The 24,342-nt window shown below is 33.5% G+C and overlaps 1 protein-coding gene across 1 annotated transcript in view; it reads left to right on the forward strand.

Annotated features, from left to right (window-relative positions):
- The window catches only part of LOC126738494 (small G protein signaling modulator 1-like), a 159,287-nt gene that overhangs the window by 59,567 nt on the left and 75,378 nt on the right, over positions 1-24,342 (forward strand). The window contains exon 5 of the mRNA XM_050443861.1: positions 14,953-15,197. Coding sequence (XP_050299818.1) covers positions 14,953-15,197 — 245 coding nt within the window. The remainder of the gene's footprint in view (positions 1-14,952; positions 15,198-24,342) is intronic.

A 24,342-nucleotide genomic window follows, 5' to 3' on the forward strand; every position in this document is an offset into this window, starting at 1 on the left:
TGCACAAAAAACAGAAGGCTTTAATGCGTCAGTACAATGTCAAGTTCTTGAAAGGATTTCTATTGACATTACTGGTCCGTTTCCTGAATCAGGACCAGGAAATAAGTACATTGTAATCGTGATGGACTACTTCAGCGAATGAGTTGAGGCTGTTTACCAAACCAGAAAACCTCTACTATTGCCGACGTATTAACAATAGAATGGATTTACCGATTTTTTTACTGTATGTGGATGACTTGAGTTCATTGAAACTGCAGGGCAAGGTGGTTCAGTTTGCTGATGATACCACCATACTGTAACGAAATTCGGGAACACACTTTTATTGTCAACGTCGAAAACACTAACCTAACTCGCCTTGACTGTCGTTTAATTGTTTCCAAGGTAAAAACTGACTAAACAATTAAAAACTGAATGAATTGTCACGAAGCGCGTCCTTTTTAAAACCCGATGGAACAGTTTCGAAATATTTAGAATTATCTTCATTGTTTTTGCCGAAAGAGACCAATAATTTTAGGAGAATACTGACAGTCAAAGCAAGCAAGTATACAAATTCTAGAAAATTAGAACTACGGGAATTTACAATAATATAACGTAAATAACCTAAATTGGGGCCAAAATGGGGCTCTCGAACAAGATGAACTACTTAAAAACTAAATACTATAGATGAAAATAATAAACCAAACGTAAGTAGAACTCTAAAGAAACCCTGCGAATCAACTTTAACTACAGAATACTAATAAAATTGTACAAAAACTAGAAGAATAACTAACGTATTTACATTTTCATAATACTGCTCTCCTCTCAAGTTGGGACTCTCAAACATGGGACCACCTGAGTCATGATAGGGCGCTAGCCGGACGATGTTTACAATTTTCATCTTCGTTGTCGGATGTCGCTGGATACGATACACCACGTCGTTGATTCTGGTGACCACATTGAATGGACCTTCCCAATCCTTCTGGAGCTTTGGTGACTTGCCCTTCATCCTCCGTGGATTGTATAACCAGACTTTATCCCCAGGATTAAAACCGGTAGAATTTGCCTCTATGTCATAACGCGATTTCATTCTATTACTTTCTAGTGGTGTCCGTTTTACTTTCAACTCTAGTTTTTGAATCTTTTTTTGTACTTGCCCCAATTCTTCTTCTACCGTTGCTTCAAAGTTAGTCATTAATTGTTTCTGACTCTTCTCCAGATCTTCTTTCAGTTGTAAAACTCGTTCTTCCTGCTCCTTTTTAAGATTATCTTTTAAATTAAGTAAGTCATCTTTCATGGTTCGAATCAGGTCTTCATTTTCTTTCTTTAGGTCATCTTTCATGGTCCTTATTAGGTCTTCATTTTCCTTTTTTAGGTCAGATTTAATTGTCTTTAGTAAATCTTCCTGTTTCTTGTCTCGCTCTTCTTGTTCTTTTCTTTGTTTGCGGTCTCGTTCTTCTTGTTCTTCCTTCTGTTTACGGTCTCGTTCTTCTTGTTCTTCCTTCTGTTTACGGTCTCGTTCTTCTTGTTTGCGGTCTCGTTCTTCTTGTTCTACTTTTCGCTCGTCAAACTTCCTTAATAGCAGCTCCATCAATTTCTCGATCTCCATCTTGGCCTGACTTCTTGTTATAGGCATCCACTAAAATGAGCTTCCAAATATCCCACTTCTGACACCAATTGTAACGAAATTCGGGAACACACTTTTTTTGTCAACGTCAAAAACACTAACCTAACTCGCCTTGACTGTCGTTTAATTGTTTCCAAGGTAAAAACTGACTAAACAATTAAAAACTGAATGAATTGTCACGAAGCGCGTCCTTTTTAAAACCCGATGGAACAGTTTCGAAATATTTAGAATTATCTTCATTGTTTTTGCCCAAAGAGACCAATAATTTTAGAAGAATACTGACAGTCAAAGCTAAGCAAGTATACAAATTCTAGAAAATTAGAACTACAGGGATTTACAATTTTATAACCTAAATAACCTAAATTGGGGCCAAAATGGGGCTCTCGAACAAGATGAACTACTTAAAAACTAAACACTATAGATGAAAATAATAAACCAAACGTAAGTAGAACCCTAAAGAAACCCTACGAATCAACTTTAACTACAGAATACTAATAAAATTGTACAAAAACTAGAAGAATAACTAACGTATTTACATTTTCATAATAATACTATGGAGCCATAAAAATTCTGATTATATTAAGACTTGTATCCTTGAAGACCTTCAGATTTTATCAGGGTGGTGTGCTTCCAACAGGCTCGTGTTTAATGTAAGAAAAACGTCTATTATGGGGTTTAAGTGCGATGTTGAGGGTCTGATGTTTGACGAAAATTCCCTCTTGCAGAATAAAGAGTGTTCTTTTTTCACTCTTTATCTTAGAAACAGCTGCAGTTATTCACAAAATTCCCAAACTACCCTCTGACACTGGCCATTTGACTCGTCGTGTAAATGATGTTACCCTACCTATTCCTACGTCTTACCTATTCCTATCAAAAACTCATTAATTTGCATAAGTAAAAAAATTTACAATCATATTCCTCTATGTGTTAGACATATATCGGATGTTAAGAAATTTAAAAGAGAATTAAAGTCGCTTTTATTGGCTAAGGCATATTATAACCTGGATGACTTTTTTAATGATAGGTTTTAACCTTGGACATGTTGGAAATTTTTTTTTTTCCTTTTTTCTTCTTTAGTTTTGTCAATAAGTTTACCTTTATTTAGTAATTGATTGTTTTATTTAGTTATCTTTAATTCAAGTATGTTCAAAAAGTTTTGTCTTCTTGTATTTAATTTTGTTCATTATTTTGTCAATTTTTGAAATTGTATTTTTGTTTTGTTTTTTTAGCTTGTAGGATGCTTGTACACAAGATTATTCTTACGTAATATAGCACATTTTCTTTCTTTCTTTCTATGAAATTTTGATGCCAGTTTGTTCCAGAACATCTGTAAGACTTTTGGATTCAAGAAAACGAGAACTACTACATTACACCCACAGTCAGATGGCATGCTGAGACAAATGAATGGGACCATTAATCGGTATTTAGCCAATGTAATCTTTAGCCAGCAGAGACTGGGATAGGTTTCTTCATTTGTGTCTGCTGGCTTATCGATCGGCCATACATGAAAGCACGGGTCAGTCTCCGACTCGAATGATGGGAAAAGATCTCCATCTCGGGAGAGTTTGCCGGGAAGGAATACGTCACTGAGCTGCGTAGTGGAAGTGATCTCATTAATAAACAACTACGGATTTTTAATCAAGATGCCAGAGATTAAATGAACGACGCATATGATGTCAATGCCAAACACCAACGGTACAACACAGCCTAAGAGACGAATGGTTCTATCAGCGAAACTTATAACATCCTAGAATGGGCCATACAAAGTGCTGGACGCTATTAACAATGTTCCTTATAGAATACAAAAGCCGCCGGTAAAAGGAATAAAGGTCAAGTCATTCACTGTAACCGCTTGGTTCCTTCATATGGAAACCATGAAGACACTGCGCTACTACAAATCCAATCAGAATCGGATTTCACATTCGATGAATTTATGGGTTATCCTTCTACTGGCCGAAAGACTTGGTACGGCGTGTCCGGTGAAGTACAGCAAGATCTGTTTACTGCTCTATCTGGGTATGCTTTGGCACATTGTGTGTAGCTAAAGATTTACAAATATCTCGAGGAACAGCTGAAGTTTTTATACACTTGGGATGCTTTATGCTCTGTAAAGGAGGAGTTGTTTGCCGAGGATCTGAGAAGCTTAGCAATTTCCACACTCGCATGCGGACTCGACAATCTGGACTGGAGGATGATTCGCAGCATGTTAGTAGTAGTCTTCAGGTCTACTGGTATGCTATTATATTCCCCAACGTCGTTCTCTGAAGAAAACTGTTGATTGATATTTCTACAAGAGGTCCAATTACAAGATATGCCAATTGTATAATAGTTCTAAATACGTACAGTAGAAATAAATATCTCTAGTAGCCGTGAATGATTGTGTTTTCGTAGTCAAGTTTGTAAATAAATTAATTGAGCATTTTCGGTTGTTTTATTCACATCTAACGAACAGGCGTAACAATATTTTTGATAAAAAAATTATCTTTTGTTTCACAAATGATACGACATTAATTATCACTAGGCATAACTGGGAACATAACATTACTAAGGATATTAATAAAAGTTAGGAAGTGGCTATACCATAGCTTTCTAAGCGAAAAAAATACTAACTGCGATTTTTTTCAATTTATTTATTTCTTTTAACGGTACCTCCAATATACCAGAATAAAATAAAATACTTGATAATAATAATAATATTAATAACAATAAGTGGCAAATACCAACTAACATAATCCAATTAAAATCTCAATTTAAATGAACTATAGACCTATCTACGAAGGGGTCAAGAATAAGTTCATTAAACACTTTCATTATTCTGGTGATTGGAGAAAAGAATCCGTAATTAGCATGATGGAAAGGCAAACGAAACATAGCAGGATTCTGACATCTATTATTAATATTGATTAATATTGAATGGTACAATTTTCAAAATATAAGGGCAATAAATAATTCCATTTAATATCTTATAAAATGTAAGTAAATCTGATCGAGTCCTTCTCGTTTTAAGACGATATTAAATATATCCTCTATTATCTTATAATTAATGTAAAAATTCTGGTAAATTTTAATGTCAGTCTTGAAGTCAAGGGAACGCAGAAGTACTTTTTGAACCTAGGCTTTAATTGCTTCCACATAGTTAGAATTAAAAGGTGACTATGAGGCCCCAGGATATTCAAGCCCAGAACAAACAATTGATTAGTAGAGCATCTTGACACAAAAGACAGATAATTTACCACAGTTACGCACAATAAAACCAAGATTACGCATACCCTTATGGGCAGTCTTAATAATGAGGCACATGATTTGAGAACCAAGCCATTTATTGTGTAATGATGCACAGCTAATCTTAGAAAATGATCAAAATAAATGCTTAAGCATTTTTTAATATTAAGCTCCAAACCATCTTTTTTGTTAAACCACCAAATTTTGTTATTTACGACTGAATCAGGAAGGAAATTTAGATGATTTATAATGCTTAACACTGCAAACATAGTTGACACATTTATTAACATCAGTTGTATGAAACTCCTGTTCTCAAGGAATAGAAGCAAAAAAGTTATTCATAGAATTGTAATCACAGTTTTTAAAATCTAAATGACAATAAACATATTTGAGATTACTAATGTAAGTGATAATTTATAAGCTAGGTGACGCTGTATAACATTCGTAAATGCTTCGGATGCAATTGAGACTTCTATCCCAATTTTTTTTAAAAACAAGATCTAAACGGTTCCCGTATTATTTAATTGTGACATGTTAGCATGATTGCAGAGTACGCACAGCCAATTTCAATATAAAAGAAGACAAATTCATACCTTTCAGCCTTAAACAGAAAAATACCTCATCAGTAATTGCAGTAATTCGGTACAATTACAATTTATACAGAAAACTAAAGTAAAAAATCGTGACTGTGAATGTGAAAATAAAGCTAAAAAGGGTAAATTGCATTAAATACTTGAGGGAGAGGGCGATGCTCTTAGATGAAAATGTTAATTGGAAAATACATGTTGAAATGTTATGAATTAAGAAAAGTACTGCAAATAGTTATATTGCAAACGCAAAATATGCAAATAGAAATAGGGAAACTGCTGGAGGGATTATATTGACAGTATTATTGCAATAATGAGTTTTAGAGATAAAAAAGTAATCCACGTAGTAGTTATTTAAAGAGAGCGGTTTAGTTACCCAACAAAAAAGTCGTATAAAATCAATAATAATTGTAAGTCTATATAAACTAGATATGCTCACAAAGATTTTCAAATCAATTACAGTAGTAATAACATAATGAAGAAATTCGGTTTTAGTTTAGTAGTAGTTTGTAATGAAATGCGAAAATAAGTATAATAATTTACCGAAAATGTTTATAATAATATTTTGCTTTGTACTATTAAATTAATAATACTACTATATTTTGAATAAATTTCAATTTAAGTATCCCTTATTAAATAATCTACATACAAATTACCATCATGCATTTTTATCTATCTTATGTTTTCCAAATAAACATTAAGAAGTCCCCTGAAGCGCTCGAATATAAAGAATTTCAGTAACAAAACAAAAGTTTTATCATTAAAACTTTAGCAAAACGTGCCCTCATTTATTTTAACTTGCCACAGTGACAATATGTACGTATATGTCGCCTTCGGTGCTGTAACATAGCACTAAAGTTTCCTACACTCCTTCATGTTATAAATAATATAACATAACGTGACGTGCATTTTCAAAGTTTTTGTGGAAACTAACACAACTTTTTTATAACATGCTTGGATATAAAATACATGTGAAAAAGAAACAAACAGTATGCACATACACCGAAAAAACTACGCACAATCAACCGAAGAAATTGTAACTATATTTAAAAAAATATATATCTCTTTAAATCTGTGGTTTGGATAATTCAAAGCACCAATATATACTTTTCACCTTCTTTATTAAATTAAAAATTAACTTTAATTTTTTGCTGTCACGCTCTAGTACATGCACAGACTTATTAAGACTAGGGGCAGTTTTTAAAAATATTTCTTAATAATTCTCTTGTGTAAAGTTTGCTAAAAGGGGTCACTTGTGCAAATCATGAACTGATAACGGGCCGGCTGCCAGAAGTACAGGTATATAAGGACAATAAAGAATTAATAATAATTTATTAAAATTGAAAAAGAATTTCTTAATTTGAAGCGTGGCACTGCACAGTGCTTACAATCTTTTTTACATTTGGCTCAAATTTACTTGTAGCATCACGTAAAACTGCTTCCAATATTTCATTTGCAAGGCGGTTTCGATTTTTTGTTTTATTATTATTTAGTATTGAAAAAGTTTGTTCACATATATAGGTAGAACCAAATAAGCTGGCACATTTCAGAGCGTTTATGCGCAACTCTTTGTACATATTTTTATCAATGCAGCGGTAAAAGTTCAGCAAGTCTCCTTCGTTGAATTTGGTTGAATTTGGTGGTCGTTGTTGACTTTGGCGCATTTTAAACTGAAATTGTGAAAGGATTGCTGAATATATTTAACAGAGGTTTCACTTTTTTAAACTGCAAAAATCTGTTTTAAAAAGATTGAATCAAAATATCTAGTTTTTCTATATAACTAAAATTAATCTCAGTTTTATTGAATTTTTCAGTCACTTTCTTATAATTCGGAAAATGATTGTAATTTCCAGAATTCAATTGTGATCTGAAGTGTCAGCTTGCATTGAAAGGATGATAGATGAGTGTAGAGGTAAGATATCAGTTGATTTTTACCTTGAAGCCGCGTGCTAAAGACATTCAAATGATCTGTAATGTCAACTAAAAAAGCCAAATCACACAACCAATCAGGATTTTTAAGTTCCGGAACATCCCTTTGCTTTTCCGCCATAAATATTCTAATTTCTTCTATTAAATTTAGAAATCGTTCCAATGTCAATCCACGACTTAGCCACATTACTTCTGCATAATACAGTAAATCTCCGTATTCGCTTGATATTTTGAAAATCAATTTTTTTAGAACAGAGGGCTTCTTCATGTATAATGCATTGAAACTGCATGAGATCTTCAGCGTTTATGTTTTTTTCTTGCAGATGCTTTTTGAGCAAAGTAACTAGCCCTAGAATTGACACCAATCATCGAAGGAGCTCCGTCAGTCGCAACTCCAGATAGTTTTGATAAGTCCAAATCAGTTTTTGAACACTCATCCAAAAGTACATTAAGTATATCAACTCCTTTGGTTTGACCTTTTAATGAACACATTCCTAATAACTCTTCTAAGACTTCAAAATCTTGAGTAACTCGTATGAATATGAGAAGTTGAGCTGTGGAACTAATATCAGTGGATTCGTCGAGTGCTAATGAAAAAAATTTAATGATCTTAGTTTTTTCAATTAATTGTTCCACAATATTACCTGACAAAGACATAATTCGTCTTTGGATAGTCATACGATTTAGTTGAATTTTCTCAAACTTTTTTGCTGCTTCTGGGCACATTTTCTTAGCGGCAATTTCAAAGCATTCTTTTACAAAATCGCCATCATTGAAGGGGCGACTTCGCTTTGCGATCATTCGAAAAATTTCATAACTAACTTCTGTAGCTGTTTCTGAATCTTGGATGGGTTTTGTAAGCATAGCTTGCTGACCAATAGGCTCCCATTTTAAGGACAACATTTTTTGCTTTCTTAATTAAACAAGCGACTTTGTTATTCGACCATAGAAAAAAGAATTTCTCAGTCCAAATTTCTTGAAACTACCGATTTTCATCTTTAACCTTAAGTTTTTTACTAGGTCCTGGCTTCTAAATGTTGCGTTCTAATTTTGGGGGGATTAACACAGCATCTAAAAAAAACTTACAGTACCATGAATTCGGTTTCAAAATCCTAACAATTTAGTCACATCAAAGTGCTTGTAGAGACTTTATTATTCTCATTGTTACCAATAAATCTCTTTACTTTCTTAAAAATAATGGTTCTACGACGGTTAGAAACAGTGCAACTCGAGCAATTAGTACGTTGGCTACAGGAGGGCCTAACTCAAGAAGAAGTTGCTAACCGGCTAAATGTGTCCCAAAGTGTCGTGAGTCGTGCATGGAATGTAGAGACTGGGTCTGCAGCTTACAGGCATGGTGGAGGCCGAGAATGTGCTACAACTCATGCTCAAGACCGCTATATAACAGTAACCGAACATTTACGGCTTCAAGAATTAACAGCTAGAGGATAATTTCTAATCAGACTGTTAGAAGAAGATTACATGCGTCCAATTTAAGAGCCCGATGACGTGCCACACATCCACGGTTGACGGGGGAACATCGTGCATGCAGAAATCGGTGGGCAATAGAACACAGTAACTTTTATGAACAATATTCCAACTCATACCTACTGCTTTGTTGAAATGTATTGAATTTCAACAAAGCAGGGTTTAATTTTATTTTAATTTTTCCTGTTGTGTGTTATAAATTTAATTTTTTTAGGAGATATCTGTTTATTTAATTTTTTTGGGGCTATTGTGACTGAACTTAATAGAGATTTATTTATTACATTTAATTTTGTTTTATTGTAAATCATTGGCAAACTAAAATTGCAGATTTTTATAATATCTACTTCGATTGTTGAGCAGTGTATATAGTTCACCTAGCAGACAATTAAGATGATCTTTATGGATTATAATTAAGACTAATGACATATAACTACTAACATCCATGTACTAAACTCACACAAGTTAAAAGAATACATAATCTATATTACTAAAAATGATTTAAAAACAAAACATGCCAGACCCAGACATAAAGAGCAAAAAAATACATACATAAATTATAATTACACCTAAATTAAATATTGTATAAAAATGTATAATAATCTTCTTTGTAAAAAAAGTCTGAATTTCACTGCTGAATGAATTATCTTTATTTAATATATATTTCTTTCTATTTCTTAAAGAAAAATTAAACATATTCTCAAAACGAATTAAAAATTCTATAACAGAGTATTGTCTAAAAAAACAATATATCTATCTGCAATACCAAATAGTCTTTTTGAAAATGAAAACTACTTATAGTATGGCACATATCACATACATAGCATATATTTGTTAGTCTCCGATAATACTAACAACATAACTTGGAACTATAATATTGAAAAAAAAATTTAAGTTTAAGTTTAAGTTTAAGTTATAACAAAAACATTCACTCTGATCCATTCTGGGTGCTCAGCTCTGTTAGTCTCTATACATATGTCTTGTCTTACTGAACATAGGAAGTGGTATGATATGAGCATGAAATAAAATTAAAAAATAGGTAGTGCAAACCTTAGAAGAAGAAAGAAATAGCTCAAAGTCTTAATAAAATTTACCTTGCATATCTCTCTCCATGTTTTTCTTATAATGGGGACTGAAGGAAATTGAAAAATCTTTTATTACTATGTTCATCTAAACCGTTCTTACATGAAGGATACTTACATGAAAATTTTAATCAATTTTTTAATTGTCGAAAGGAAATGAGAGGCCAGAAATTTTGTAATATATATTTATAACAATCAAGTTAAAAATTAAAAATTTGAAAGGTGAAACATCTTGATTGAAACCAACTGAATTTGATTTTATTGCAGACTAAAAATTAACGATACAAAAAAATAAGGGTAATAAATAAAATGACATTTTCTTACCGGACCCCTGGAATTGCTGCAAATCAATTAAAATATTAATTGATAATAACTTTTTAGGGAAAAAAGTTATTAATTTAAAAACGCACGAAGCATACATGAAACAACATACATTGAAATCAAAAACAAACTTAGAACGATATGACAAATGATGTTCTATTAGTCAATGTCAACGTCATTTCTGTCAGCTCCTGTCAATTTTGCCAAGCAAGATGGCCGACATACGATTCCAATTTTCACCATGCAAGCTTTATACATGTGTTTTATACTGCGCATACGACTCTGGAAGCTTCGTGTATCTACCTACGCGAGCAATCGGGATTTCGGGACTATTGCTATCTCGCTTGCTCACATCGTGCTAGAAAATTCTTGATTTCTCTACTGTTTTGAACGCGCGCGCGAGATGCAAATTACTTTTCGAACAATTTTTTTTTTGGTTTTAACATGGGATAGAATTCAATATTTTTCGAATGTACGAGAGTATTATTTTTGCTGTCGGCGGGCCACCAGTACTCGGTTTATGCATCCATCGTCTAGTAGGTGATCCATGCAACTGTTTGCTGCCAATACAAACGACATACTAAAGGTTGAATATATCTCTCATATTTTTGAGTACTACCTTCGGCAATTACTTCCATCCTAAGGTTACATTCGGTCTCGAAATTGCGTCTTTTTAACGATTATCATGTAAGTTGGAAGTATTTGTGCGTATGTAGGTCACATAATCATTGAAAAATGTAGGCTGATAGACTCTCCTGGGACTACCAAAGACTTTTGTCAGTCATATTTATTGGCGTTTTCTCGTTCAAATACAAATTTAATGTATTTTCTTTTCGTATACTCGAGAGTGCACTTCCATAGCTTTCAGTGCTCTCCTCACTTTCTACTACTGTTCTCTGCGTTAATAGAATAAGCTCAGGTTTAAGTTGAGTGTAAACTCCCTGAAGCTATTACTTCTGGTTCTCTATGCAGGGTTCTTAGTCTGTGACCCACTGATTTTTTTTTCTTTTTTTTACCATAAATGATAACTGAAGTTCCAAAAACTCTTGTTAGCTTTTTGTTAAAAGACATTTCAAATGAGGTTTTCTTACCTATCAAACCAACTGCAGGTCATCTATTTTTCAGGTAAATAAATGGCAGTATTAACAGCCTCCGCTCTATTAAAATAACTTTTTTTGTTTTTTTTTCTCAAAATCTGACTTATTGATATCTTTAATATTTACTTGTTTGGATCATATCTCTGGAGCTAAAACCAAAGAGTTCAACAAAAGTTGAAACGGGAGTGCGTCAGGGGCTCCTACTTTTTTTTACATATATACACACCACCTCCCTTTAAGCAACTCAACTTACTGATTTAGAAGCACAGCAAAGTGGGAGGGGGAGGGACTGCATAGAAACTCTTGGCGATTTGGCCTTTATTCTAAAAAGTGTGTTATATACCTAAAGAAATATAGAACAATCAGTAATAAATTTTAATTTAATTCCCTTGCATGGACTCTAAAAATGTTTTCTCTTATAACTGTATTAAAAATTATTCAAAGAGAACTTGTTATTCCACACGAGCATAAATCTTATAAAGCAAAAAAAAATGCATATTTTAAAAGCGTCATACATTTTCTTTGCGCCATTTAATTAACTGTGCGGGGCACTTAATTAATGCATTCACGCTTTTTAAAAGTTACTTTTTTCTCGTCAATTATTACACGACCTTTGAAAATGGAAACTCCGGATAAAAGATCCTTTGACGCTCAAGGGCATAATGCAAATAAAAGCTTTGAAATTATAAAAGAAACGAAAAAAACATTTTTTTTTTCGTATTAGTAGAGAAAAATAGTTACAACATTAGTTTAACTAGTTAAAAAAGTATATTACACCATTAGAATATTATAAAAAACACTATTTCCAAGCGATCCAAACTCTATTTTGGAAACGAAACTATGATTTAGAAAATAGGGGAAAAACTTAATTTCTTATTTTTATACCGTCATGTCAATCCGCGAAATAGGAACCGATACAACCGATGTGTCATTCAGTGTGGATAAAACTCTTGTTTTGGGTTTCAGATGCAATGTTTATGGCCTTTTATTAGATGACTTCATGTATTTATAATAAAGAAAAATTTCGATTTTTATGTCTTGTTATTAACGAAGATCTAAAATTTGAAGACCATACTTGAAAACTAAACTCGAAATTGCCTTCAAGTATCTTTGGAGTGGAATTGGTGATATGTGTCCATAATTATTATTTAAAAATTACCCTTCACTATAATCAACCAATAATAGTAATGATCATAAACCTATGTAGAATTGAGTTGTACATAAGATACACAAAAACTGGCTTTATTTAAATGTTCATGGTATAATATTTAATTTTTGATGGAAATAATATTAAATTTACTCACCAAAACCACTATATAATGGACGTGGCAAAGTTATTAGTACCAAACATATTCTGGATTAGCACCCAAATCCACAGTATACTGGGTAAAGCTATTTTTTCGTTGAAAATTATTTCGATACATACATTTCTCTGTATTTTGCAGACTCGTGAAGATAAACAAAATAAGACCATTATTTCCATTTAACTCAGCAAGCAGATAATGTGAACTTACCTTAGTTAGCATTCTGACTTTTAAAATGCACACAAATAGATCATATTAATCACACCACTGTACTGCTTCCAAACACCCTGCAGTGTTTTTAGATGTTCCAGCGAATTCACTATCACTTTCTGTCCTTCACACATCACATACGCCATTCCACCAAAATTTTGTTTTATTTTCCTTGTAAAGGTTTAACTCGTCAATCGAAAGGTGTTCTGTAACCATAATATTATATAATCTTTATATATATAATTTAAATCTGTTTTGACGCTTTTAGAGTTTTCAGAAGACTTATTACAAAAAAAATTATACTAGACCTAACAATGTTTGCTTTTTCCGAAACCGGTGTCAAAAATAGCGGTGTCTATTAAAAAAATGCTTCGAGCTTCGAATGAACTTTAAAATTGATAGATCGAATGGCAATTGAATGGCGAAGCAAATCAAGCATCTTCACGAACAAATTGGGTCTGCACCATTTTTTTCAAAGTATTTTGGGAGAAATCGGGGCCATAAGGACATTTTGCACACACTGCCTGTATTCATTGTAATCCTATCACGTAATAACTTTTTTACCGAATAAACTGGCACAAAAGGGAAAACTCTATGGTTCTCAAGTATTCGAGTAGCGCCAGTACTACGAAGAGGTCTATGGATATTTTTCTTAAAGTTCTGCAAGTTGTAATGGTCGGGAAAGACGTGCCTTGAAAGTTGATTCCAGAGACATAGACTTTTTCATAAAACGGAGTGTCGATGTACCAAGGTTCTAGTTATCTCTCGATCTCTTATAAGACGTGTGGTCCTCTTCTGGATTAAATTCAAAGTATGTTTGGGTATAGAGCTCCATATGTAAGGGCAATTCTAGCTTTGTAAGGCATTAACAGCTGTTGCAGTGTATACAGCCTTCTCATTTTAAAGAGAACCCCAAGTTCTTGAGAAGCTGCTTAAGCTATTCTCGCTACATGATCTGCTGCGTTAAATTCAATCAGATTGCACTCACCCCGCTCCAAAATGATGTTAAGGTTGGCATTGTAGTTGTTGAAGTTTATGGCACTGGACGTTGGCTAATGTCATTTGGTTGGGTGATTTAAAGAAAGACACCTATGTACTGTCATCAGCAAAGTTGTAAATTGGATTAGAAGTCTTGTAGAGGAGGTATACCAGGAATAGGGTAGGGGACAAGATGCATCTCTGAGCATCAAGCAGATGCATCTCTAACATCAGCGTTAATTCGAAACCTTTACGAGGTGTGTCCATCAACGACAACCTGGATGGAAGAAAGGTTCCAAGACAAGCGATGAGAAATTGGTGGAAAACCATAAGAATACAGTTTTTTTAAGAGGTTTTCATGCCAGACCCTATTGAATGCTTTTATCCAGAGCGCGGTTCACCATATTTCTCGATAGCCTCAGTTCAAACATGCATGACGTTGAGCCAACAGACCGCCAGAGGACCTGTGTTTTCGAAAAATATACTGAAAATTTTTGAAATACTGGCCTCCAGGTATTTCAAAATTTGCTGCTGGACAAGTTCTCCAAGTTGGAGTACGTTGTCAGTCAGCGTTTGCCAATCACTTATTGTCAACAGGTCATAATTTTTCCTACTCCAATAATGTGGCAGTGGTTCATGACTGCCAGAAGGGCAAACACCTGGATCTTCTAGAGAAGCTAGAGATTACAAGAGCGAAGAAAAGTCCAGTTTTGACTTGCGTTAAAGACGTAATGATGCTCTTAGGAGCGAAACACGTGTCACCGCTTTTACAAATAAAAGAAATTTTTTGAGACCGAGACTGTGTTGTTCTCTTTTGATTTAGAAGAGGTTAAGTTCAGAAAATCATAACTCATCACCTATTGCACCTACAGAAATAAAACAAAAACCAATATTTTCTTTTCTGATGGATTACATTTTTGTATAAACATTTCTTTTGTTAGATTTTAATTTTTCGAGTTCATTTTCGAGAAACTGACGAAAACCATGTTTCTTCTCTCATGTCATATTTATATTTTTAATCACCACTCAGAAAATCTTGCACTTCTCGATGAAAACTTAAATAAGACTTTTTGCTTGAAACTCATGCCTATTATGATTTATCTAGTTATTTAACAATCATCGTTCTTGTTGTAGGTAAAAATGCATCGAATTTCCAGCGGTCATTCTACACCGCCGCCGGTGCGAAGGCCTATCCTGAACTTCGGAAGATCCCTAAATACCTCGTCTGAAGATAACATACTGTCAAGAAATAACTCTCAACACATAGCCAAAGACTACGTGGAAAGTTTACATCAAAACTCCAGGGCTGCCTTACTTTTTGGCAAAAATAACGTTTTAGTTATGCCACATAAGGATGATGTCACTCAGCCGATACCAGGGTATGTATATTCAATATTGGCTTTATTTAAGAAAAGTATATACTTATTTGAAATAATATAAAATGTTGGATCAATGAATTGCTAATCTCTTTATCTATTGTTTCCCCGAAGAATACTGGGTACCTGAGTCAATAAATTTTATTACATAAGAGGATTAAGTGGGCCTTTTCTATCTTTATTACACTTTAATAGGTCTGAATCTAACCTGGATTTGGGAAATTACTAATAAGGGTATAAATATATTAATTACCTTACCTGGATTCCCGGATTTATAATTTTGGACCTACCAGTTATGCCTTCATACTTAATTTCGTAAACAGTTTGAAGAGGCAGTGGTCAGTTTGCGTTCAGTGCTCGAGAGTGAAACATCTTATAACCAAATTGAGTAAACCAAAATGATTTCCTTACACGAAAAGAAAATAGTTCCAACAATCTTGGAAATATACAGTTGGATTAAAAATTACCATCCCCACATTAGTCAGGAAAATCATTACAAAATCGTGCAGAACGAAGTGCTTAAACAATACGGTCTTCAATTAATGAGGGAAGCCGCTCGAGAAAAATTGACTCCTAATATTGTAGGATCAAAACAGGATGTTGACCAATCAAGAGCAAAAGCCAGACCTCAAATGGTACGACATAAACGCCAGCAATTAGAAAAGCCGAAATCGTCAAAAGACTACAGGGTTACAGCCAATGAGCTTCCAACTAAAACAAGGAGATACAGCCATGCGCTTTTAAGAGGGCAACTAAACGCTTGCGTGTATGAAAGGTTGTATGCTCAGAGAAAACAAGGTGAAACCAAAAAGCAAGTGGTGGTGCAAAAAGGAGGGTTACACCACAAGAAACTGGAGGAATTAAGAATAGTTCCGAATATAAACGACTCTTTGGAAAGTAAGCAAGATTGTGAGAATGCAGATGCGGTGCAAGTTGGAAATAATGAAAACAACAGGGTCTCAGATAATGAAGCTCAGCCGGGCAGGATAGCTGTTTTTCTTTATAAAATTTATGTTTACTTTCTACTTTTATATTCAATTTTCTTTTTGTTTTTTACGTTGATCTGATTTGTAATATATTATCCTGATATATGTATGACGGGAGTCACTTAATTAATTACTATTGCAAAGAATGTTTACTTTAAAATTAATTGTTATTTAAATTTTCGTATCTATTTTTATTAAAAAATAAGGTATATATTATTTTGTTTTTATTATAATATATTTTTTGGAATTTACCAATTTGGAATCAAAAAATTTAGTAACAAAAATTCATTTGGAGATAAATGTTTTGGTCAAAAAATAAAGAAAACAATTAATTTCTCGAAAACCAGTAAAGATAGGGATAGGAACAGCTTATACAAAAACAATCATAAAGTGATACCGGATCAGAAAGTAAAATAATATACAGGGTATTCCATTTAAAATACCAAAGTTGATACTACTTTTTGGTATAAACGGCAACGCTGCATCGCTAAAAATATTTTTAATCGTAAAGCCTAATTTACACGAGCAAGTAAAACTATCGCAAGTTTATATCTGAGAGCACTTCCAAATAATTTGCATAATGTAAACAGTGTCCGAGAGTTCTCTCCCAGCAAGTAGCAAAGCTTGCGGTCAAGTATTTGCGTCATAAATTATTGCAGGTCTAAACAAATCAGGGCAGTTCTTTAGCAAGTTATAATTTCTTTTCCGTTTTGATGAAAGTTGGGTGCAAGTTAAATAGTGCAAGAAAAGCAAAATGGAGGGCAAACGTGTATTATGGTCCAAAGAAGATACGTGCGAATTAATAAGTATTTTTGAAGGGTTTCCGGAGCTGTGGCATGCAATAAAATCAAAAATATATAGAGATCAAAAAAATAACAGCAGGCAGTAAAGTTTATAGCAGAAGAATTTAATACAACTGATGCTGAAATTCAACGAAAACTCCATAATCTCCGCACTCAAGCAAACCAGGAGTGGAACAAATTGAAAAAAAGGAAAAGTGGTCAGGGTACTGATTAGACCTATAAGAGTTCGTAAGAATACTTTGATTTAATTAAGTTTATATTTGATCAAAACATAACATCAGGGACCGAGGATAATTTATTGGTAAGTAAAAAAGTACTACAGTTTTAAATTATGTATGTTTATTGAAGTTTTACCATTATTTTAAATATGTTTATATTGCCAAGAAACTTCACCTTCCACCGAAACAAAGTAATCACGAAATTCTTCACGGATTTCTTTAGCTATTACTGAGTAATTGTGAATATTGTCGTTTTGAAGTGGTAACATATTGTCTCTAGGTAGTCCTTCATTGCGCCAATTTCTCATTTCATCATTGTCACCATCAAAAGTACCAGTCGGCGCATATTCATTTATAGTGGTGTTACGTATTGTTAACACATATTGTTTTTGTAATTGTTCTTACTTTTTCCGGTGCTAGCGGAATGGATTTTATTAAAATTCGAAATCTAGTTGCTATTATGCCAAATACATTCTCCACGATTCATCTGGCTGTCGAGAGACGATAATTGTAAATACAATTAATACCAGGTTGATTTCTAAATGGATATGGTTTCATTAAATATGGTTTAAACGCAAAGGCATCATCGGCAACGACTAAATATGGTACTTGCTTTGTACGCCCAGATAATGGCTCTGGGGGAGGCAAATTTATTGTATTTTTTTGCAAGGCTGTCGCTAATTCGCTATTTAAAATAAAAAAGAAACGTAGTGCTATTGACAATGATGCTATGGAAAAAGCTATCACCGAACTTAATAAGCTATCCGATGAATATGATATATTTGGAGAATTCGTTGCTTCTGAAATAAGAAATTTAAAAATTGACCAGAATAAAGGGAAATTAAAACGAATTATTCAGAAAGCTATTTTAGACATGTCCGAAATGGACGATAATGAAAGAAGTTTATCAGCTACCTCAACACACTCATACATCAGTCAGTTCCAATAATTTTGAAGATCATTTTTATTCTGTTTTATCACCACCACATTTAACCCAATTGACTCAGTCACATTCACAAACATCTTCCACTGTTCAGTATCAAGAATTAGGTAAACAAGAAAAATAAATCGTTTTATTATTTTTACCTTAAAGTATTTTAGTTCCTCGTTCAGAGCCTGACAGCATTCCGAAATTATCGCTGAGATCGTACCGTACATACAGGAATACGAAACAGATACATAAGGGAATGGTATGAATCACCTGAAATCAAAAAATGTTTAAGTTTTGTTCTGGTTTTGTATAAAAAAATAAAATATTTTACTTATTTGTATTTGAAACTTTTTAAAACTTACCTGTGGCCAAAAACCTCAACGTTAACGCTAACCGTTCTCTTGGTTTGATGGATTCACGCATATTTGTATCCAATTTTGATATTTTGTCGGCAATTAAATGCAGTAAAAAGTTAAAATCGGTTTCTGACATAGGCACGAAATTTTTAAATTTGTTTGGATCTTCACTTCTTAACTCGTCTAACAACATCGCATATGCGCCAAGAGTAGGCCTTCTTGCTATCTATTCTTTTACCCAAATTCTTTACCTAGTCTTTTTTCGTTGGTTTTTTCGTTGGAAAATTGTACTAAGGACAACAACGGCAGCTGCAGCTCTTTTTCTGCGGCTAGACATTTTTTCGTCTAGCAAACACTATACTGTCTATACGCAAAACCAATCACTCTATCCCATGTCACCCAAAATCACTTGCCGCAAGTATTGTCTAGCTAGAGCACTTGCCGATAGAAATTGCTGCAAACATTTGCTTCAGTGTAAACACTTCCATAAGTTACTCTCACAAGTACTATCGCAATTTACTATCTCGTGTAAACTACGCTTTAGATCACTAGCTAAAATCCATGATGCCAAATTTTCAAAAAAATTCTATTGTCCGATCTTCGTAAACGTCTAAGGTACCATCAATTACCCTGTATAAGATATAAACAATTTAATCAATATTCAGTGTAATCAATATTACTTTATACAAATAATTTATTAATATTCTGGGAGTATACAGTCTAACGTATAGAATCTAATGACGAACCACATACTATTTTTTTTTCCAGTACTTTATTGTCGAAAATTTGGTACATGTACACGAATTTTATTGACAAAGCTTCAAAAAATAAATACAATCAAATCAGACTTTACAAAACAAATATAAAAAATTTATATAACATATAAAATGCCTAAAAAAATGCAAAAGAAAAATGTTACAAACAAAATCCTTATAAAACAAAATATATGCATGTAGACAAAGGTAGCAGAGATAAAGGGACACATAAAGGTATGTTCAAAATTAAAATTAACAGATTAAAAGCTTAGCATCTACTACACAACATCCTCAGCCTTAAAAAAGTCTTCAATCGAATAAAAGGCTTTTAGAAGCAAATATCACTTCAGTTTACAACGAAACTGGCGCGAAGACTGAACACTTCTTAATTCCACGCTAAAGTGATTATAAATCATTAAACCGCGATATATAAATGAATCTTTGATAAATGTAAAATGAGGAATAGGAAGGGGAATATTATCAATCTGTCTGGTAGGATAACTGTGATGTCGGATTGGAAAACTGTTCTTATTTTTGAATATTAAACATGCAGTTTCCAAAATAAATAATGATGGTAGGGTCAAAATACGGCTTTCTTTGAAAAGATTACCACAATGCATTCTAGAATGGGCCTTAAATAAACTTCTGACAGCCCTCTTTTGCAGCACAAAAACAGACTGAAACAGATAATTTGAACATGCACCTCAAAATGGAAGAGCATACCTTAAATGCGACTCGAACAAAGCAAAGTACACATCCATCACGAGCAACATCTCTCCCCAGTTCATGAACGGTTGCCCTAACAGAGAAGCAGCCAGAAGCAAGTTTTTTATTTAACTTTATTATATGGTCAGAAAACTTTAAATCTTTATCAATGACTAAACCAAGAAATGCAGAATTGTCTACCATGTCCAATGCGTTCTCACCAAAATCAAGACTCTCAGCTTGAAAATTGAAACCAATAATATGGGACTTTGACATATTTAAGCAAAGTTGATTGGAATCACACCATTACTTTAATTTCAGGAGATCGGCTGCAACATCTCTGACAAGCTGCTTGGGATCTTTATTCGACCATAAAACCGTTGTGTCGTCAGCAAACAATGTAAAATGTCCACATATGCTAAGAGTAATAAGATCATTAATGTATACAAGAAATAGAAGGGGACCAAGAACTGACCCCTGTGGAACACCACAATCCACAGACTCCCTACCAGAAAAGTCACCATTAAGGTACGCAGACTGCTCGCGACCAGACAAATAGCACTCAAACCACTTCAGTGCAACACCCCTAACTCCATAAGCAGAAAGCTTCTGAAGCAGTATCCTATGACGCACACAATCAAAAGCTTTGGACAAGTCACAGAACACCGCCGCAGTCGCCTCTCTTCCATTAACACCCTGGAGAAGTTTGGACAAGAAATCAAACATAGCGTCAGAGGTGCTTTTCCCTGATAGAAAACCATATTGTTCATCTCAAAGAACCCCTTCCCCCAGAAGAAACCTTAAAAGACGATCCTTCATAAGTCTTTCAATCAACTTAGATAAAGTAGACAAAATTGAAATCGGCCTATAGTTGGATGGACTAGAACGATCACCACCCTTATAAAGAGGCAAAATTTTTGCTAATTTTAGACAAAGAGGAAATGTGCCCGACTGAAATGAAATATTAATAGCATCAGAAAGAGCCTGAATAGCACTCAAAGGAAGTTTTTCCAATAAATTCACTGAAAAACCACTGAATGACGAAAATTGGAAAGAGTTGAGAAATTATAATTTTGGCGAATCTAAACGGTAGGAGAGTAGATGGTAGGTTCTTATGGAGAAATAAGTAAAACTATAACGACATGAGTCTTCAAACATAAAGAGATACAGTAAATTTAAAATCCATTATTGGCCATCTTATCATACTATGCTATAGATCAATGACGTCAGAGCATATGGAGGCGGTATTTGTGGTTCAGATCATAATTTCGTAAAATCAAAAATCTTTTTCTCACGCATAAAATAAATAAAAAGAACAGAATCAGATACAGATAGAAACAATCACAAATGCAAAATCCAATTTTGGCAAATTGATTGACGAAGTAATAAAATTACCGGATGATTTAATAAACAGTTAATGAAGTTTATGAAAATTAATAGAATGAACAACGCCGCATCAAAAGCGTTAGGATTATCGACATAAGCAGAAAATCTTGGAGAACAGAAGACATCGAAGACTTAATAAAAGATTTTAAAAAATTCTACTTAAATAGCTACACCGTACGCGTATTCTGATATTCCGTATCTAGAAACCTCTTCTGTTCTGATCCACTTTCGATGTTCTTTTGTCCTGACTTCCAGTGGGCGCTTTGTCTCGTCTATGTAAAACCCTTTACATTCACAGCGGATTTGATAGAGGCATATTTGATATAGGCTTTCCTAATTTGCCTTTATTAGTTTGCTTGGATAGCCGTTCTGCTATAAGTATTTGGTAACGTTTTCTATTTTCCTCTTATCGTCAGCATTGCTGTTACGGCTGCCCGGCCTATATACGGTTTTAAGGATTTCCACCTTTGGTGAACCAAAATGATTAGTGTTGCAGTGTAGGTATTATTATGTGTGCTTTGGTTTGCTATAGACTGATGTGTTTAGGTGTTCACTGCTAGATTTTGGAAGTACATCTAAAATCATTCATTTATTTTTTCATCAATTTAGGTGTTTACTGCTAGATTTTAGAAGTACATCTAAGAAGGGCAGTGCTGACTCAGTTTCTACCTCTAACGTGAGCTTAATGCTTGGTCTAATATTATTAATATGCTCTAAAAATTTGCTAGCTCTGTATCGCCCTTGTCTAAAGTAATAAATGTGTCATCGACATATCGAAACCTCACATTGGCCTTAAATTGAGCTGTCCTTATAGAGTGCTCCTCCACTCCATGTATATGCTGGCTACCACTGAAGGTAACGGTGAGCCCATTGGACGTCATTCATCCTAGGCATAAGACATATCTTTGAAATGAAGCCACGTAGACAAACCTCCAAAAGGTTCATTACTCCCTCCAGTGCATTCTACGTGTTGCGTCTACATTCTAAGTGTTACGTCTTGTCTCGAGTCTCTTACTAATGATGTTAAGGGATTGGAATATACAGTTTTACTAGCACATCGTTGTGTCTATCATTAGTGGTCTAAAGGAATTCGACGAAGTAAGCGGAATTCGTATAAGAGACTCCGTATTCTCTTGTACTGGATAATATTCAACATGATGACAAGCGCATCAGTCAAAAAAGAAGTGTCATCATAAAAACTGGAACAATTCTTGAAAGTTTTCGACAAGACAGTCTCGATTGCGTTGTCAATATTAGATTTTTTACTAGTAATTATATTTTTTTTTGCAGGTATTGAGTCTTAAGCCAAATTGTGTACAAGTGTCGGTTATCTTATATGAGATTATGATATATTGATATACGTGTCTGATATTATTTACGTTAGCCCCATTAATATACATTTCTTCAGTAGCATCAGTAAAAGTCTCATTGAATATTTTCTCTGAATAGGGGATGAAATCTAGGTTGACAGAATCCAACAGGATGCAATCATTGTCCAAACGCTACTCAATAATCATTAATTTATCTCCAAAAACATTCTACGTATTCGTGATAAAAAATAGTACAATTGTTCCAATTTTCATACTGATACGGCTTTTTTTTCGTTTCTTCTTTATTCTCGTCCCCTTTCTTCAGCAACATTCAACTTTTATATATTATATTTCTGCCCCGAATTTCCCCCAATTTTATAATATTCAAAGTAGGTAAAAACAAAATATTACTGCAGTTACTTTTATGAAATTATACAAAAATATTTGCGTCTTATATATCCATCCCCATCATATATGGATTTTTTTGAAGACGACGATACAGGATAAATATTAAATTTTTTCGTTTTCTTGGAGTTTATCTCCTTCTCACTTTTAATATCATATGTTGAATATTGTGTTTTACTTTAGCAGCTTATCTAATCACGTATGAAAACATTCATTTTATCAAGATTCTTTGCTATTTTATAGACCAAGATGGCGATATAGGTCTCAAAATGGTAGAATTTATTTAATTTTATTATTAAAAATTGAGTATTAATTATGATTTAAATATAAGACATAGTCCTGAACTGACGTACACAATCACTATTAAATTTTACACAAGCATTAATATTTCAATCGCCAGAGATTCTAGGGTTTATGGATAGTAGAAACTTGGTGGGTTATTTGAGGGTTAAATTCGTATTTTGAGGGTGGCTGTATTTGTTTTGTTGTTTTTTTTTATCTATTAGTGTAAGCCAGTTAGTTTAATTATACTTTTATTGGCCTCAAGGTCAATAAAACAAGGAGATTTTTTCTATATAAATAAATTTTTTAATAGTTGATTTTGGGGTCAACATTTTGAGGAAAAAAATCCCATTTTTCTGACTTTCTGCATATTTTTCGAGAATTTAACCAATTTAACCTCTTAGGCCTTAAAAGTCAATAAATGTTTTTTTTTTAAGTAAGTTCTCGATGATTGGATACTTAGTAGGAAAAAACATCATACTTTCATACTATACTTTTTGCTAAGCCATTATAATAGGTTTGTTCTAGCAGAAGTTTGACCAATACACAAACGGTCCGGAATCTGCGCAGACGAAAGTACGCGTTTTAGCAAAACTAATCCGGGATTCTGACTGCCTGTCAGCGGTTCTAGCAACAACAAAGTTCAGTTTGGAAATTGGTTTCAAACCACTAAAAGGAGTCTGTAGAATTTCATAGGGATTTCGGTTTGGGGCATGCGCAAGGTATATGTCAAGACTCTTTCCTTTTTTTGTTTGTCATTTAGATAATCAATAAGAAATGTATATCGGATTTGGAGTTTGATCTTGTGGTTTGATCACGTTTCGTTGTGGAATAATTGAAATCTGATTTTTGCTGCTTTCAAAGTATTGGGGCTGGTTTTAGAGTTAATTTACTACTTTATTTATTAAATATCTAAAGGTAGGTATTTAAAAAGTTCAATAAAATTCTGTGTAATTTTACATTATATATTGGGCATATAAATATATCCTAATTTTTATTATTACGGGTTTT

Source organism: Anthonomus grandis, chromosome 7 (assembly GCF_022605725.1).
Source record: "Anthonomus grandis grandis chromosome 7, icAntGran1.3, whole genome shotgun sequence".
NCBI classification, from domain to species: domain Eukaryota; kingdom Metazoa; phylum Arthropoda; class Insecta; order Coleoptera; family Curculionidae; genus Anthonomus; species Anthonomus grandis.